Here is a 20,166-nt window from a genome sequence, read left to right as displayed (position 1 = left end):
TTAATTAAGGCATCATTGGGATATTAGAACTATCTAAAGTGCTTGGAGTTGGACCTCAGATCTGTGTGCTGATCCAAGTGAGAGTGCAGCTATTACCCAAAGCTTCTCACAGAGGCTTCTTCAACAGCACAATTCTTGTGAAATCTGCAGTTTTCTACCCAACAAAGCAGCTGATGAGGAACAAACACAGCCCAAAAGGTGTTTCATTGCACTCCTGGCATTATCTCTGAACAGACTTTAATCAAAATCTGCTGCTTATTATATACTGCTGGCGGGCTGCCCCAAGAGTTCACCCCTCTGCACTGGGATAACTTCAAGGAATACATTTAAAATTCAAACACTACATTTATGGGTACAGGATAAGGACCAGAATATCTATTCAGTACAAGCCACAGAAAAGAGTTTACCTGCCTGTCTAATCTCAGATGCCTCACTTCACACAACATTACACAATCCACATGTTTTTGCCTCACTTCCCCTCTTCTTCTTTGAGAAGGTAGGAAGGAATTTCTTAGCAGTAAAGGATAGAGGAAACAGGTGGTTGGTATTGTTTGCTCTCATTTAGATGGATCTGGAGTGCTGGTGGATTAAAGGTCTGGTATTTAGCATTTTGATATAGTTGGCATATATTGCTATTTAAAGGACTCAATTGTCCAGAGCTTATTTCTTCTTCTGGTGAGATTTTTTCCCAGATCTTCTGGGAGGATGTCTGCAGATAGGATTAGATTGGAAATGCTATTGCTTTCAGTATGCTTAAGACACTGGCAGGGATGAGAATTTAAATGAGAGATTTCAGATGTCTGCATTATGCACTTCACAAATTCCTTCTTGCCTAAGGGAGGTAAGAACAACAACAAACCTAACTCATTTCCAAGTTAATTTAAAAGCAGAGTTTGATGGCAGAATATTTGCATATGCTAGCTTCAAGACAGATGCAATATATGCCATCAATATTTGCGCCCATACATTTTAAGGTATGGTTTATTTTTCTACAAATTCTTTGTGGGTACTATAAAAGCTACACAAACCTTTTTCCACTGGGGTCTTGAAAAATAAGGAGGGGGAAAAACCCCCAATCCTTATAATTTGACAGAACATTCCTTTGCAGTGGAAGGACTTAACCAAATTGTGGTTTTCCAATTTTCAGGATATATCCCTTCACCCTGTATTTAGTTTCAGACAGCATGTACTGAGTAATAGCTTTTTATATGTGTCATGGCTTTACTTTGCTTTAGAATTTGGAAACATGAGGCAGTTTTGAGGCAATTTATCCTATTAAGAGATCAATGTGCTTACTAGAAGTTTGTATTTTGTATAGATTGGATTTGACTCATTTCTAGAAGTGAAGATGTGCTACACAATCAGGATGCCTTGCTAAACTATGATGGCAAGATACAGCTTCAGAAACACGTGTAGGCACAAGAAAAATGGTGATAAAATCAAAAGGTTCCACCAGATTTATGTATTCTTGATATTGAGACACGGAAATAAAGGTTAGAACAGCACTGGTTCCTGATCTCCCACTTCAGTGCCAAATGAAGAAATCCAAGCATTATTAGCAGCCTCAAGAAAAAGCCATCTCAGCTCCTGAGCTGGCAACTACATTTACCACTTCTCCCTACTGAAATTCCCGGTTACAGCCCAGCTCTCGATTCAACCAGCTGAGGGGATCTTGCCAAATTCCAAGGGAGCTGAATTTGGCCTCTTTCTCTTCCAGAATTCCAGGAAGAAATGACAGTTTACTTAAAGCTTCCAGAAATATTTTTGTTTCACTCACATTACTGGTTGTTCTAAAAAAGGATATGTATCTATCTCTTATGTCTGGGAAGTAACTCTGTACATACATAAATGAAAGCATCAACTGCTTAATTTCATGCTATTATCTGTGAACTACAGATGTGTGGCTTTAAAAGAATAAAATGTAAGCAGGGGATGTGCTAAGCCTGTAACTATATTTTCCCATACTTCACATTAACTGAAAAGATTAACATTTGTCTTTAGTATTCTGGGAGAGAGAAATTAATTCCCTGTTTTTTTTCAGTACTGCATGCTGACACAGGTTTAAGCCACATTCATTTTCTTAAGCACCAACATTAACTGTGGATGCACATCTACACAATTTCTCCTTTATTTCCTCAAACTCTTCCAAAAATATTAATTTGAATAAGCATTTCAAACAAGACAAAATGGAACTAAGGTTTTTATGTTGCTTTCATAGATATTGCTTAAATTGACTGAAACACAGGTGAATTGTTAAATTGGAGTGTAATTTAATTATCTGAGCATGCATTTTATCTGTACAGTATTATGACTTCTACCTTATTGTTCCCACTGGAAAAATGCATCTTCACCATAACCTTAAGCAGGTGCATAAATTTCATGACTTCAAAAGATGGAAACGGAACCAGGAAATCCCACTGGTTAGTAATCAATTTTTTTTCCAAAGGAAAAGCATTAGAATATCTAGCCTAAGGTGCTCAGCAGAAAGCAAATAAGACCTGAAATACTATGAATACAGGCTCTAGAAACTTAAAACTATCATTAAGTACAAAGCTTTCTCTCATTCTGTGTTTTGTTTTATTGCTAAATTAATTTATCCTCCTCCAAGCAATAAAACTAACACAAAACTATTTTCAGAAGATGTTTTAGAGGGATAAATGGATAATAGATGTTTTGTCAGCGACCTCTGTGTGCAGAGCTGCTTGAAGGAGCAATACCATGTGAACAGCAACAACCATAACAAACACTGGCTTACTGCAGTACCCAAAACCTTCAGTGTGTAAAAGGGGAACTTCTATAAACACATCAAGGAAAATATCTGTCAGAACATTTGGTATGAAAACCATTACACTGCTGCATTAAAACCCTTAGTTTTGCAGATACTTGAAAGTAACTGGCTTTCACAAGACCTAAATTGGCATATGTATTCTGCAAGCTCAAAGTATTTTCTACCATAGAAGTTACAGCAGGAGCTGCATGCAAAAATCTAGGGGAAAATCTGTAAATAAAATGCACTGTAAAATGGAGTGTTGATACTGTCAACATTAATCAATAATTAAAGCACTTTGACAAGAAGATTTCTCAAGAGCCTCTATCCGCTGAATGTTAAATTATGAAAGCATGAATCAGATGTTCTTGTGTTTCATGTGAATATCGTATCATGTGTTCCTGCACTATTGCATCTGGGGAGGTTTTAAAAGACTCAATTTACATTTAAAAACTTGTTTGTTATTTATTGAATTCTTATACCATAATATCAGACTTGAAGGGGCTTGATTTCAGAGGACTGTTAGGAAAAGAATAGGGATAACTGAAAAAGTACTGATTTTATATAGGTGAAATTGGGTATTTGGATCAGTTAATTTCGTTTTTATTCTAAATAACTACATCCAATTAAAAAAAAACAAGACTTACATTTTGATTTTAAAAAAATTCAGACCAAATGATAAAAATTATATAAGACTGGATAATAGGAAAAAAATTTAGGATACCTAGGTAACAAGTATGAGTCCTACAGATATCTTGGGACTTCACACCATTTCACCTTGAGGTTTATGAATAATTTTTCTTCCCAGTTCATACCTAAAAAGGTTTAAAACAAGAAACCAGGTATGTGACAAAAAAACCATGCAACCTCTTCCTGTTATTTCAGGGGGCAGGAGCTTGAAAGGGAGCACACAGAAATGCTTTGGGTTTGGGGAGTGTTTTCTGGTTTGGTCTTTGTTTGGGGATTTTTATTTGCTTGTTTTGTGAAGGAGAAGAAATATCTAAAATGATACAAGAAAAACATGATGGTTTTCAATAAAAAAAGACAGAAATAGTCACATTGTAGCTGATATTATTATTATTCAAGGCAGTAAATGTTTTAATTTATTACGAGGGCTACCTGGAGTAAATGATTATGGGCAAGCTGATGCTACCCTGGGAAGGTGCACTCCCTGAACCAGACTTCTCAGGAATTCCAGCTTCCTCACTTCTGACAGGTTGAGTTTTGAAAAGCATGAACCAGGCACAACACTTAAGCACAGTGGCCATTCCATTTCAGCTAAAGAAGCAATCACAGTGCTGAGAGCAACCACAGCCTGTGAGAGCACTGCTGAATAAACAGGTGATGGACTAATAACACAAGGGAGTATCTATATTAAAGTTACTAAAGAGCTGCTTAACAACAGCTTATAGACAGCTAACTTTGTATTTTAACTTTGCTTCAGGCTTTCCAAAGGAAACATGAAAGTAAAGGCAAAGGCATCCCAGAAAATGGTGCACGCAACTACACAAATATAATTAGGTATGTGCTACAGCAATGCTCATAAGGCAATAATTTTCATAACTATGAGCTCTGCTGATTGCCCCTAACGTGGAAAATATCCTAAATTCCAAGAACAGCCTTCTTCCTCCTTTAAAAGTCTGTAGCTGTATGTTGCATTGTCATCTTTATACAATGGATTATTTTGATGAGACTGTGCTTGGAATATTATGGCATGAGTGAGATTTTTAATGTATTCAATGCTATTCAATAGTGAATTATTTCCTGGCCTCGCATTCTTGAAAAGTGTCAGCATAATACAAGATGGGGGAAAGCACAAAATGGAGTAGCTGGTATTTTAAAACACCTAGGTCAGACTGCCAAAGCCTGGAAAACAAGCCATGTAACTAAATCAGGGAAATTATATTCTTAGTTTTTTAGATTTTTAACTTATGGTTAAGTGCACGTATCATATGCCAAGCTCAGAGCTGTTCTGAAGTCCCATCTGTTTGATCCCTTTCTCCTGCTTTTACTGACAGCAAGGGCTATGCCTGGATTACAGTTACTATTATGCAGAAGACTCACAATAAAACCTGACAGTATACAAACATTTATCCAAACTAGATTTTCATTAAATGGGGATTCAATCCTTCTGCTCTCATGACAGATTTTAAACAAAGCTGAGAAAACTGGTATAATTTTTTTAATCAACTAAATGTAAAAATGGAAAATTTATGCATAAATATGAGCAAGATCACCAAACTCAGAATTCACCAGAACAGCATGTATGCATCAAAAACAGACTGTCCAATGGAATCTGAAAACTCTGGGATTGTAACCACAGTAGCACACTTCAGATGCTGATGCATGACCTGCTGTAATTTGGTCAACTGGAAATTATGTTTTGTTTACTGTACATTTGTGAGTCTATTCTTTCATTCTCCATTGACAAAACTTACTCAAGCTTTCTACTGCTTGAAGCAGAGATGAAGGACAGGAAGACAGGATCAAAAGTATATCTCATCCAACTACTCAAATCAGAGTTCATCACCAATGTCAAGACTTCCTGTGCATACACAATTCTCTCAATGGCTTCTTCCAGAGGAGCAATTTAAAAGTACAATCCTCTTTTCCCCTCAAAAGTTTTAGCCACTTACTCAACCAATGTTTTCCAGTCTTAAATGTGTTATCTAAAGAAAATGCAGGGACTAAAAAGGAAAAAAAATATGCAGAAGGAGTGACAAAAAGAGCCCAAAACCCACAAGCCAAACTCAAAAAAATAACCCCAACCCAGAATGACTTGAGATGGGGTATTTTAAATAAAATTGTACAAAGAAAACTTGAACAGGTCTTTTTAAAGCTTGGATTACATAATGCTCCATTAAACACTGATGTGTCAGAGTTGACTGTGTACTTGATTTTTTTGGTGTAAATTACAAATTAAGGCACCCTCACCATTCAGCTGAAATTCTCAAGGTAGCAACATGGAAAAAATTTAAGCATATGGAGAAGCTAAATATGAAGTTTCCCTGCCGATGACCTTAAAACAAGCTCATGTTAAACCATTCACAAAAATAAACACTGAAGTCACAGCTTCAAAATAGCACAAAACATCCAGTGGATCTTGTTTGTTACCTAACCACGCAGGAGAACTCTTGCCAGTTTACATCCCAGGCAATTTTTCACCAAGAGACAGTGAGTAAAATGCAGAAGTTTGAATAAAAAAAATGAATTTCAAAATTTGAATTTAATTTAGAATAAAAATAATTTAAATTTAAAAAATAATTAAATTGCTGTGACTTCAGGACACTTCTCTGTAGGTGAACAGGAATGGAAGATCCATGATCAGGGCTCCTCCTGATCTCCTGTGTTCCCAGTGGCCTCCTGCAACACAGCCTCCCCCCACAGCTGTGGGGTCAAAGGAGGATCCCATAGGACAGGAATGGGCCAGAGCCAGAGCCCTACAACACCCCAGGGCCAACGGGACCCCTGACAGCCAGAGGCAGGAGCTGGGCTCGTGCCAACTCTCCAACATCACCACCATGGGGTTTGGGCCGTAAGGATACAGAAAAAGCCCAAGGTGTAACTCAAATATTTATTTATTGCTACCAAATCTCTCTTTCTGTCCCTTCATAATTAGCATATTTATCCTTAGAAATGCACACACAACAATAAGTGCACAACTCCCCAAGAATGTCATCTACTAACACCCTCCAAACCTGACCAAGTGGGATAAGAGATTTTTGCTCATCCAAGGTCCTCTGTCTGCAGCTGTTCCACATGGCAAACTCCCATTTCAGTAAATTGGTGCTCTGCTCCCAGAACAGATGCAAAATCACTCTCACAGTGAGAATATACAATGCAGCCTGATTCCAAGAACAAAGTACCATTTTAAGCCTTCATAATTCTGTATTCAAATTATTCTTTTTGATTTGCAGTGGGAATTCCATAACCCTTGTAAAAAAATTGCTTTTTTACTAGTTAGAGGACAATTACAGTATATCACTACTGTATTTTTCTATATGTGTACATTCTGGCTGTTACTTCTGAGCACTGTTATAGGGAACAGACAGAAAAACACCTGCATCCCACTCTTTATAGCACTGGGACAAAGACACACTCAGTGTACCCAGGTAGAGGTACAACATATAAGGGTCAAATTTAAATGTTTCTCTCCCTTAATGACAAACCTATCGGTATAAAAGTGATCCTGAACAAGCTGGTGCTTGCAGTGTCCAAGGTCCTTACAAAACTAAACAAAGTACTACAACTAATCACCCTTTAAATTTTAAAATTTATCTTTTGCTATATGAAAATCATTGCCTTGTACGGGTCTTTTGGTGTTGCACCATTCCAAGTACCCACCATAAAAAAGATGTTGAATTCCCAGAGAATGTGCCAGTGCCTGGAACTTGTACAGGCAACAAAAACCTCAAACACAGGGGAGCCAAGGGACTCCCAGAGATACTGCTGCTTCCCTATGGAAGGATAACACAAGGAAGGTGCTGGAAAAATTTCACTCTGCTGGAAAGAATGAAAAGGCAACATTTTGGCTTGCTGAGTTGACAGGGGAAAGCTTGGGGGGGAAAACTTCTAAGCATTAGCCAGGCTGCACTATCAGAATCACAGGAAATAAATGAGAATTTGGCAAAGACGATAGGAAAGATCCTGAAAGTCAACAACAACAAAAAAAAATAAATAAATGCAGCTCTTAAGAGATATCTCCTGCCAATTTTTTAAAATGTAACCCACAGTTTACAAAACCAGTCTGTTTAAAGAGGTTAGCTACTAAATTTATTAGCCAATTTAAAAATTCTCATATACATCCATTTTTCTCTATTTTATAGCATTTTTGTTCAGTTCAGTTTGAATATACTGACTATGAGAAACAGTTAAATAATTGAGTGACATAATTCCCTTAACAGATCATGACACTTCTAAGAAAGACCAAAAAAACTCATCTGCTTTGAGAAAAAAACCCAAAAACCTGCGTATTATGATGGAATTAGAAAAAGACATCCATTTTCCACAATAAATGAATCATAATAATTTAAGCATGCCATACAAAAGCAAAGAAGGGAAATGAATGATCACTGCACCATAATACAACTGAATGGGAAAAATCCCCAGTATTGTATAAAAAAGCAAAAATCTTGGAAAAATTCTTCTGATGATAAGCAGAATTTCACCAATCTTTAAATTCATAAATTTCCATTTTCAAGCCAAGCACATGTGACTTTGTAACTTTTTTTTTTCTGTGTTTATTGGGAGTTAGCAACTCAAGTCCCAAATCCTTCAGGAAATCTTGTCCTTGACAGTTTTTATTATTTTTGTTAGAGTTCTCCATACCTTTAGGTGTTCAGATCAGAATTTGGGCATATGAATGCCCAAGTGATACAAGTGTATCTCAGATACACCTTTTGTGTGCCATACACAGTACCATAGGAGTAAATTAGGTCACAAGTAGTCCAAAATGGAAACCTGCTCTTCTGCTTAAAAGATTGCTTAAATAATTGGGGGTCTGGTGGATATGTGTGTTAAAATCCTCATCTTTAGGAAGATATTGCAGTATTCCTTCTACATATCACTTCTCTCTACTGGCCTCCATGGCTAAATATTAATAATACTAGTAAGTGATCTGGCTTTCTTCTCTGATATTCTTTTCAATACATTCAAGATGGCCTTGCATAATAGCAGAAGTTCAGGAGTATTAAAGTGTACAACAGCTACAGAGCAGGTTCAGATGGCTATCACAGTCCATTTCATCCTTCAGTAATTAAACTTAAGAAACCCTAATTCTTAAAACTACTAGCCCTTCCTCTCTCTCAATTAACAGCACATATAGATATTGTCAAATACTTAGCTAGAGTACCCAAAATAAAGGATGCTTCTGGTACGTAGGGGAATATAGGACTTTCATATGTAAAAAACCCAACAAAATTAAACAGGAATCCTTACATGATTAGAAAGTAGAATATTGAAGATTTTCCTCATCTATGGAAAGATCAAAATGTTGCTTCTTGTATCTTCATATTTCTATTTAAGATTACCACAGACTAGTAAAAAACCCACCAGCTGCGAGGGATGCAGTCGAACTGGAGGGAAAAAATTCCATTGCTTTCCAACATTCTACACCTGAATGTTTTTGTTTTTCTTTTTCCCAATGCTTCCTCCCTGAGGCAGAAGGCCTTTCTGGCACGTTCTGGCAGGTGACTTACCGGCAGTGTTTGTGGGATCCCGTCAGGGTTTCGATCACAAAGCATTCCCCCTCGTTGAGACAATACGCCAGGTCCTTGTCCTTGCATGGCTTAAAGTGCTCCGAGCGCTCCGTGGAATACGTCGTGGTGTCTGAGGGGAAACAGGCAGAGCAAAGAAAGGCTGTGAGGATGAATACTGGCTGTTCCTGCAGTACACGGGAAATTAATTTGATCACACTGGGCTCAGTGGCATCACACACACACTACAAGAAAGGGAAATCATAGGGCAGGCCAACCTCCCTTTGACCACAGCATTATTTACAGTCAGGTTTCTTAAAAGATTCACAATAAATACCTGCAGAAAAACCAACCAGACAGCAGCAAAGGTGGAGTATGATCTCAACCCATCTCAACTACAACCAATTTCCTAGGTTTCCCTGATAAAATGTTAAGACACCTACTTTGTGTACTTTAATCAGAACAATATTTTCATGTCACTACACCAAAATATGGCTTGAAATAAGATATTTTTTTCACATAAACCAAGCAAAAATAGTTAATACAATGTTAAACAAAAACACCAAAAAATCCACCCAAAACCCACTACAATGAAAGAGGAAAAACAAAGCCAAACACCCAAGAGTCAACGCTAATTTGAATCACCAGTCAGAAAGAACAGGCTAAAACTCAAACACAAGCAATGTACCAGTGATTGTGCCATTTCACACAGATCATGCGTAGGTGTTGTAAGCCCACCCCCAAAATACACATAAAGGCTTGATTACAAGTAGAACTGTTGGCTGTACCTTTGGAATATTTAGTTAGATAATTAGATTTGGAATAGACTGACAGTAGGATGTCAGGGTGAACTATCATTCCTGTCTTCTAATAAAACTCTTTAACCTTTCCAATCCAGTTGGATTAATCAACAATAAAGTGAAATTTTCAGAGGAAGATGCCTGACTGACACATATTTTAATTTTCTTCACTATGACAAGGTTTTGTCTAACGAAGTGTGATTTTCAAAGTAGATTATGATTTCCACAGAGCCATGGTTGAATCTTTATATTCAATCTTAATTTAAAAAATTTAAATTCCTAATCACTTTGCAGTACCTGATATACACTGAAGTGGTAAGAGAACATTTCATTGTATAGCATACAGCCTATCACAAACTATTACTTTGACTGCTGTCAAATAAATGAAGCAGTGCTCAACAGACACAGAACCTCACAAACTCAAAGTTATACAAACACTTTAACTTGGTTTCGCTCATAACTGAATACAAGGTAAATATCCACCAAACTAACACCAAAGTTGAAAACCAAGATACTGAACCTGCAACAACATACCTGTAACTACAGTTCTGCCAGAAAATTCAGATAATCCTCAAAAAATGCCAAAGTATTTTTTCTCAGTATATTTTTAATAAAACACCTCTACAAGTTTTCCTTATATGCAGACTAAACGACAGAAGATAAATTAAAACAATAAAACACATCTGAAAACAATAAGAAAATCCACACCCTATTCTTTGTGTGCAACACTTCTTTGTTTTTCTTCTCCAGAAAGAAAATGTTGTAGTTCAGTGTTTTCAGTGGAGAGAAAAAATATCCTGGGAGGAAACTCCAACAGTCTTTCCTCAAATGTTTTTACAGAATCAGAACAAAAGCCTGTGCCATTGTCCCCAGTAGCAGCACTTGGAAAAAAGATGCAGGCTAAATAGAAACTATGTTTTTAATGTTTGCAAGCAAACCCTGAACTGAAATGTATCAAGTTGAATTTTGGAGATGCACAAGATGTATAATACAAGATGTTTATATATCCAAACATCTATAAGTGAGACTAGCATCTCACTGTTGGAATTTCAAGACTGATGAGCTTTAATGTAAAACAATAAAAAATCCTCACATAGAAAAGAAGTAGTCGAGTTATTTTTTAAGGTCAGTTTTACCCAGGAGCACTAAAATGACCATTTAAAACTTGATTAGGCAAAAAATAACTAGAAACCTGAGTAACCTGTTATATTTCTACCCCTTTTAAATATAGAAAACTGAAGGTAACGTTATCTGAAAGCACTCCTGGTAATTACAAAAGCTAAGTAAAACTGTTCGATGAGCAGGAACTCAGCTTGATCCAGCTTTAGGGAACAGAACCCTTGTATTTGTGAGCCTGCTCTGAGGAAGCAATCCGTGCAAACACCTTTATGAAGGTGCACAATGCACAGACCAAAGGAATCCAAGGTGCTCCCAAAGGACAGGAGCAGACGAGGGGGATCCAGCGCGGCTGAGGCAGTGACGCAGGGAATTCTCAGAGCACAGCTTTGAAGTGCAGGAGCCTCCTCTGTACCATCATTAAACCAACAACACCTTGCCAAGGTCAGCATTTTAAAGTTTTAGATGAAATTGGTTCTTTAGAAGTTTAGTTCTGCTTTATTTTAATTATTCCTCTGTTTAATATTAGTCAACCCTTGTGTTTTATTTATAAATGGGTGTAAGCTGCAATACTTCATTTTCTCCACTTGGACACAATCTCAAGCTTTTTTTCTTTTCTGCTTTGTCCCTCACCTTTCAAATTAAGTACAACGGTTGTAGGTAACAATGATGCTGGCAGCTCGTTATGGCAGCCTTGGATTGCATTCCTAATTGCACTTGAAAAGTACTCAAGAATTGGTAACTTTTTTCTTTTTTAATACATAATCCCATTAAAAGTAACTTTTCAGTGAGTCTTTTCTGGTTTGGAATATTTGTGCAAGTCTAAGCAGGCTGATGCACACGGACTCTTCAGAGATCCCTGGCTGCCGAGATCAGGTGTGTGAGCTGAAAGGTCACTCACCAACATTCCAACATTCCATTCCTGTCACTAAATAATATCCTGGATTTCCCTGGAGCTGCTGGGAACTTTCTGCTGGAGACAACTCCCATATCCCATACATGAGTTTCATAAAAGTTACAATCCTGCTGTTGTTTTATATTGCATTCACAAACTCTGCTACAGCCTCATTAAATATTGATAAAAACAAAACGTAAAAACTGGTTCTAAACAAAACTACAGAATGTACAAAACAACAGAAAACACTGTAGAGACCACACAGTTTTCCTGATCCTTTGTCGAATAAATAATAAATCCTATTGTCTCTTGTTTTATTTTACCCCTGACCAAATACTGAATTGCCTTTTCCATGGTGGAACTGTCCTTCATCGCTTCAGAAGCCTGGTAAATAAACACCATTGTATTGTGATGTTTGATTTTTTATGATTTTTTTAAAATGACTAATAACACCTAGGCATTCAAAAAATTGAACAATACAGCCCCTTAATTTACTTTTAGTCTTTGAATGTGGTAACAGTCCCAAATGTTTATAAGTAACAAAGGGGAATTTCTTTTAAGTATACAGATGTCCCTGAATTCAGTGCATATTCCTTAAGGTATTTTTCATTATTTTAATTGCCATGTGTCCAGGTGTTTCATGCAAAAGCAACAGGGGATATTGATTTCTGCTGGAATCTTTCCAACTAAGTTGGAATTAAAAAATTCTAGGCACTCTTGTTCTTATTTTTCTTGCCTTACTGTATCAGCAAAGGTTTACACATGATTCCCATACTCCAAAAACTAATATATCACTGCCAACCCTCAGTTACCACTGTGTAACCAAATGAAACAGAATTTCATTCACATTTCATGATCTTTTATAAACATAGAGTCGGTTTCTAAAAACATTCAGTCTTTGGGACTGTTGACAAAAAGCAATAAAAAGTTCACAGATATTGTTTTATTTTGTTTAGGTCTAAAACAGTCTAAAAAAAGTTAGTGAAATTGTATCCTTGCCTCATTAATGTATGTCATCATATTTATACCAGCACAGGATGGCTCATCATAGCTGATTTCTGAGTGATCTTCAAGGCATGATATGGTTAACTAGAAATCCTATTTGCTCCTTTCAATGTTTCCAGTGCTGACACTGTGTGTTTTCAGTGCCCTGATACTGCTAAATCTGTAACCGCCAGGGAAAAATGCAGGAAAAGAAAGAATGCAAGATGTAAAATATCCTGGGAAACAGCAGCATTGGGGGCAGCTGCTGCTGCACAGATTGCAGGAGCAGCCATCCCCGTCCATCACACCTGTCCTGCAGCATTCCAGCTTCAGAAACAGATTTCACTGGTAACACCTCAAACAAAGCAACTTTCCTGTGCTAGCTGTAAATGATACACCCATTTTTTCCAGGCAGACAACGTTAGCTGCTGTAGGGAGAAAAATGACCAAGAGAACATGAGATGGAAAGGCCTTATATAACATTTGTGAACTACCCAAACTCTGCAGCTACAGAGTCACTGACACAGGTAAGGCAAATGCTGGGTGCATTTCCACCAAGGAATATTAAGACACAGCTCATTTTAAGACCACAGCTCACACACTGAAAGACTTGCTTAAATGTTGCATATTTTGACTATCACTGGGTATTACCAGCTTTACAGAGTCAGTATCAACATGCAAACTGGCTTTTCCTTTATCTTTTTATCCATTTATAACTGATCATGTCCCAGAGAAGCATTACTTACTGAGGCACCAAAAAAGCAAGATGCTTATTTTAAATCCCTGGTCCCATTTCTAAACACACTGCAAAAAATAAGCCAGACACAGGCAACTGAATTGCCTCTGAAAATATAACTCTAGTTATAAAAAAAATACCTTTTTAAGAAACCCCAACATTTTAAACAATATATTCCTGTAGCACTACTGCATTCTACAAATGAGGCAGCATAAAAAGTCAGTTAATAGCATATAGGGAGTTAAATTCTGTTTTTGTTGAAGTTAATGGCAGAATATTTATAATGATTCAGTATAAGCAAGGTTCCTTGAAGTTCCTATAGGGTCATCTAGTGCTTCTCTCCTGATATCTCAGAATCATCCGTGATATCCCTAACTAGAAAAAGTCTTGCACAAAAAATGAAACTTACACACAGAATATTTTAGATGTGATTTTGTTTATTCACTTACTGAACCTTAAAAACCATAGAAACTAAAATTTTTATCCCTGTGCTTCTAGAAGTATCCTGGTTTAGGAAGGTTATTTCCCAGTTTAGTGCTTCCCCTATTCCCTCTCCAGCTAGAAACACAAAAGGCAAAGATCAGAGGTCGAGATAAGAGCGATTTACTGGAAACTCCGAGGAGAAAAGAAAAGGAATAGTAACAGCAACAATATTGATTGCAAAATGTACAATGAGAGGGCAATTCATATGTGAAATGTTCATCAAGCCCAGGACAATGACCACCAAGGAGGTCAGACCCTCTGGCACCCATGATTCCCCCCACTGAAAAAACTCCTTCCTTCTCAGATGTGACAGTGCCTTTCCTGCCCCTGGAAAACAAGAGGTGGGCAGGGGAAGAAAATACCAAGTCCTAGGAAGATATTCATTAAGGCAGAAGGAAGGGAAAGCATAAATATTTAGTGTTTATTTTGATTTAGTCTTAGCTGATGGCAGCTCTTTCTCAAGTTGTTGATATTTACAAAGAAAACATTCCAGACATTGCCATTTTTAATGCAGAGATTTTGCTTTGTCAGTGCTACCTGAACACTAGCTGGCCTTAGCCATGGAAGAATTACGTTTTAAAATTCTAGTAAGAAATGATGACAATTAAAAAGAAAAAAAAAAGAAAAAAGAAAACTTCATGTTTTTAAAATAATAAGACTCCTTGTTCTGAACTTACTTGAACCCTTCTGCATATATTTATATATTATTAAAACCAAATGCTTAATTAAAAACAGGAAAAGTATTTTTTTGCATTTAGAGAGGCAGTTTTGTATAAACAAGCAATAGAGTTCTGGATGTTGATTATTCAAGAAGCTACCCCTAAGTCATTTTTGTGCCAGGGAAAATTGTATTTAATCCAATAACACTTTCAAAACTTTGATTGCAGCACGATACAAAACAAAGTTGTGCTACAGATATGGGACTCGTTGGAGATTTTCTATTATCCTCCAGATTCAAATGAGCAAATCTGTATAATTTAGCAAGAAACTGAAAACTCAGCCAATGCATCACAACAAAGCCATTTTCAGGTGTTGGCTTCCCAGCCGGAATGGGGGGAGCTGGAATTGTTACAGAGACAGCCCCGGTGCCTTCCCTTGGCATTTCCCTGTGAGGATTACAAAAGAAAGCTCCTGTGGTATAAACTCAACCAGCACATCCTCACAGACTGCTGTTCTGCCATCTCACCAGAGCACAGCGTCACCTGCACAAATGCAGAGACAACACACAGTGCTTCCAGGAGACGGGATTACAGACGGTCACCTCTCCAAAAATCACACATGCTCCCTCGTCAGCAACTCCTAAATTAATTCTTTAAGTGTGACCTTGCTGTTCATGTTTTCTAAATGTTTTTGCAGTTTGAAATCACTATACACAAGTACTGATACATATCTTGAAAAGCATATGGAAGCATTTTCAAGCTACTAGTGCGTTATTAGCAAATATAATGGGTTATTTACTTGATGCAAAAAGCTCTGAAATATAAAATAATCCCTTTACTTTCATGACTTAAAAAAAAAAAAACTAATCAAGCATTCATTCTAGAATGTACAAAAACACGTCCACCTAATGCTTTGTCATAACAAACTCAAAAGCAGAAAAGGAAATAATGCCACTATCACTTGGAAATGTAATATCTGATCACATCTGTCAGAACTTAAAGCCTGAACCCCAAACACCTCTGAAATTCATCTCTGCATGGGCAATTTGCACATCAGAGCCTGCATTCTCCTGTGCTGCTCCAAATGAAACCAGGGAAAGCTGAACAAATGGGAAATGACTCAGGAGAGAGCCCTGTGAGACACAAAGGCCCAGAAGTTCCATGTCCAGGAGCCAGAGAAACAGGAGTGACTAAGACTCTGAAAGGTTTTAGCGTTCAAAGTGAAGAATTACTCTGAAATTGAGTTATGACAGTTCTGATGGGCTCTCTGGGTGCAGAGTGCTTTTATCAATCAAATGCATTCACTTGTCCTTCAGTAGGACTTATTAATTGATCTAGGAGATGCTAATAGAGGAAATCAGTGAAAAAGCAGCATATAGAGATTGTGCCAGAAGAGGACCCATCACCCACACCAGGGTTTCTCTGTTCTTTGGCCCCTGCAGTCCCACCCATCCCAGCATATTGACATCTCTGGAGACACCAAAAGCCCTTGAGACTGGATGGCACCACTGCACCAAAAAGGGACATCCTTGTGAGGATGTGAAAATAGCTCTACAAGATAATCTCCAGTAGATAGAGAAATGGGAAAAAACTGTTAAATTTAGAGCATAAAAGCAGAACAGTAAATTAATTTTAAAACTAAAATATAGACTTCAAGATGTGCAAGCATAATGTAGGAGGGACACCCCAAACCAGAAAACTCTATGTAAGTTAAAAGATGCCAGAAGAAAGCAGATGTAGCACACATCTGTGATATCCGCAATCACCAGTACTCTGCAATAAAAAAAACCAAAAAAACCAAAAAAAAAAACAAAAAAAACCAAAAAAAAACCCAAAAAAAACCCAAAAAACCCCCAACAACTACCTACATGAAATCCAGTAAAACAAATCAAGAAGAAAGTACAATAAACTAAATGACCTAAATAATTCAGTACTGCTACAACACAAGTAGAAAAGTGGTGTTACAATTATTGTTACATGCAGTAAAAGACCCAATTAACAGTCCTCCAAATCTTTTTATTTCTTATATCGCAGCTGTCTCCTTTCTCCCTCTGCCTGTGAAACCTTGTATGGGGGTGGGAATTCAGGTGCAAGGACCAGAGGAGAGTAAGGGAATGACAGAAACCTTAGATCTGGAAGGCAAATATTCTGTTTAGAACATGCAGGGACTTCAGCTTGCCCAGCTCTTGTAAAAGAAAGAAGTGCTAGAATTGATAGAGGGAGTCTCATAGCTAATAGCAGCTGGGAAATGTCCTTGCTGAGCAGCAACACTTTTCCAGCTACAGATCTGGAACAATCTGCATTTGCACATCTTTCCACATGATGGTATAGAAAAGTTCTTGTGGGAACAGAGCATTGTGTGATTTTATACATTTTCTTGGCAAGCAGTAGCAAAGGGAAAAGCAGAGGCCAATGGCTCCAGAGGACAGGGGACTGGCCTGATCAATGTTCTAAGGTTTATCAGTTTTATTTACCATTTCCTTAATGCTGTACATGAACTACCCAGCACTATCCAGTGAAAACATTACCCACTGTTTTCAGCATTTAATAAATTACTTCTTGAAGTCACCACCAAGGTACTGTAGGCTTAGAGAGAGATACCTAATGGAATAAAAGAATTCTTCTACTTATATGGGGAAATACTTAACATTTTAATGTAAAAATACTAATTATCAAGCAGATATGAGTAGGCTGTTTGACTGGCAGCGATGCTCCTTCTCCAAGGAATTGAAATAGGTCAAACAATGCATTGACTAGAAACAAGGGAAATAAGAAAAGCTATTTTAACGCTAAGCTTCTGCATATTTCCAAGGCATGCAAGCTAAAATTTATTCATTACTTCATTTATAATTCTGACATCCTTGTTGTGTGGACATGCAAAGTCAGGCTATGAAGCATTAACATTATTCTCCACATTTCCTTTCACAAAGACACCCATATATTCTAAATTATGCATTATTTTTTAAATCTCTTTTCCTCACTTTATTTCTTTTAATTCAGTCTTCCAGAACAGAAAGGGGAAGGGCATGACAAGGTAAAGTGCCTTTGCAACAGTTCCCTCAATCTGCACTGCTCTGTCCTTGTGTGTGGATTACCTCAGAGGATTTCTCTTTTTCTCAGGTAAGGAGAACAATTTTCCACATTTTTTGATGTGGCACTGTCAGAAGTTAACTCACTGCAAATCCCCTTGTTTTTGCTACCAGCACACAAAAACCGCTCAGCTTTATTGGCCAGCATTTTCCAACACCGGTAATTAGGTAAATCACATATAGCTGTTTAATTTACACACCCACTGGTTCAGCACAGCCAAGAGTCAGCCAGCCGTGCTAAGCAAGAGCTGGGTAATGATGCTCTGGGTGGGCTACCACAGCTTCAGAAACCAGACTGCAGTCAACAAAACTCAAATTGGGCTCAGTCTGACCAGAGATGTCAAAGGTACATCTAATACCCCCACATCTGTACAAATATTCTGCAATATTTCACAGAATAATATAAACACGATTTTTTCTGTTTCATGGATCTTTGGCCTTTGGCTCACATTCAAATCAATTTAGGTGCATCCCCCTCTGATCTTCAATTTAACACAAAATTATGAGTTCAACATCCGTGACACAAATCTAAGTCATCGCCTATTAAGTGAAACAGATTTTTCTGCTAAATTCCCTGCAACTGAGACTGTTATATTGGTACAAAAGTTTAGAAACTGAAACTCTTGGCTGGCTGCTTATTATTAAAGAATTCGCAGCCTTAGTGCAATAAGCCAGTACCCATATTCTTGTTAGTGGTAAAGCAAGCAGCAAAGGGAAGAGAAGACAGAGTTAGGGGCTATAAGGAAAGACACTTTGATGAAGAGAGAGTATAATGCACTCTGAGATTTCTCTTGGGAACAGCACCACTACAAGTAATATTCTGGTAGGGCTCCTGTTTTTCACCTCAGTCTCCACAAGCCACAACACTGTAAAGTTGCATTTGGAAGCACATAAATGCTCCTACACCCAATGTGCTCCACACTTCTAATTTTATAGCCTGTCACCATACTCAGCCTGAGCCAAGCATCACAGGGTCTCACATGTGATCAACTAAGTGCTTGATTATCGAGTTTCAGGAGATGTAATTATTAGTTAAAATCAGTATTTCCCATTGCAGTGCATTTAATTAATTAATTTCAGTGTTAAATTCAAAGTTAATATGTATTTTCTTCCTATGGTGGAGGTGGTTTAGAGCATGGCTCACTGGCAGGTAAGGGGAAACATGCACACAGCTCTTTTATATAATGTTACCAAGAAGATTATGAAGCATCAGAAACTTAATTAACACCAAAGCTAGCCACCAAAAGAAGTCTAATCTATTTGCCTTCCACATTTAATAATCTCTACAGCAGTTATATCCTTTCACAACCATCAAGAGAGTACATATAATTCAGTCTTTTAACAGTGACAGCAAGCTAGCAAATGAGTGAATTATTGTCCCTCTTGTCTACATCTTTAAAGTTCTTCCAACTCCTTCTGAGACCTGAGCACCAAAAGCACACAAAGCACTCAAGCCTTAGCATCTGAATTTATTCAATGACTTATTAAAAAAAAAATAAAAACAATCTAACACCCCACCAACTACTCCTTTTCTAACAATTCCCTCCGTGCTGCACACGCAGAGCCCACAGCATTGCAGACACACACACCAGGGCAGAACAGCCCTGCCTGCTGCTGGGCTCTGGTCACCAGCAGCCTCAGAAGCTCCCTCTCACTGCCAGGCACCTGTGGGCTCACACAGTGGCACCCTGAGGTGCACCTCACCAGCAATGCCAGAGCTTTTTGGGGTTATGGGCATCTCTGGACATGGCAGAGTTCATCCTTAATCATTTCTGAGTGACTGAAGCACTACTGCAGGCAAGCAGGGTGCTGTGCAGTAAACACACTCTGCTTTTTTCAGTAGAATCTGCTTGTTTTGGTGTGAGTTGTGGTTTTCTGCTTTTACATAACTGAATCAACCTGTACTGTGCATCCTTCAATAAAATAGTTGCAAAAGCTATGATTAAAAACATTCCAGTAATTACTTGACTCCACTGGAAATCATGAAGAAAAAATACATCCCTGAGAACTAAGACTAACTAGAATTTTAAGTTCTCAAAAACACTCAGGATAATTTTCTATTCATTAATGACTAAACAGATTTTGTAGGTCTTATGCTCTGCCTTCCCAACTTTAGACTTCTTTTAGGAAAATTATCATATATTCTTCTAAATTAGAGCTTGCAAAAAACCAAACCAATGCAGAAAAATGTACCAACCCTCTAATTTTATGTACCTGAGAAAGCAGTGTAGCTGTAGGACAAATAAATTCAATGGTCAGTGTTCCCCTCCAATGCTGCACAAACTCACAGAACACGAGGTCTGCAGGGTGGGCTTCTAGCAGTGTAAATTCACTGCTACACAAACCTCAGTCTGCCTTCACACTTCAAGTTACAACAAAAACAGCATGACAAAGCCACCACTACCTGAATGTCAGAAAGGATAAAGGCAATGTTAAAATAGCA

General features: G+C 37.7%; 1 protein-coding gene across 2 annotated transcripts in view; it reads right to left on the bottom strand.

Annotated features, from left to right (window-relative positions):
• NRG3 (neuregulin 3) overlaps positions 1-20,166 on the bottom strand; it is a 455,224-nt gene that overhangs the window by 185,961 nt on the left and 249,097 nt on the right. For both annotated transcript variants that reach the window (XM_054277416.1, XM_054277415.1), the window contains one exon: positions 8,965-9,094. In XM_054277416.1, the coding sequence (XP_054133391.1) occupies positions 8,965-9,094 (130 nt within the window). The remainder of the gene's footprint in view (positions 1-8,964; positions 9,095-20,166) is intronic.

This window comes from Melozone crissalis, unplaced genomic scaffold (assembly GCF_028551555.1).
Source record: "Melozone crissalis strain CALT ecotype California unplaced genomic scaffold, PUWL_Pcris_2 ptg000019l_1, whole genome shotgun sequence".
Lineage (NCBI taxonomy): Eukaryota > Metazoa > Chordata > Aves > Passeriformes > Passerellidae > Melozone > Melozone crissalis.
This window is presented reverse-complemented; position numbering and strand designations above follow the sequence as displayed.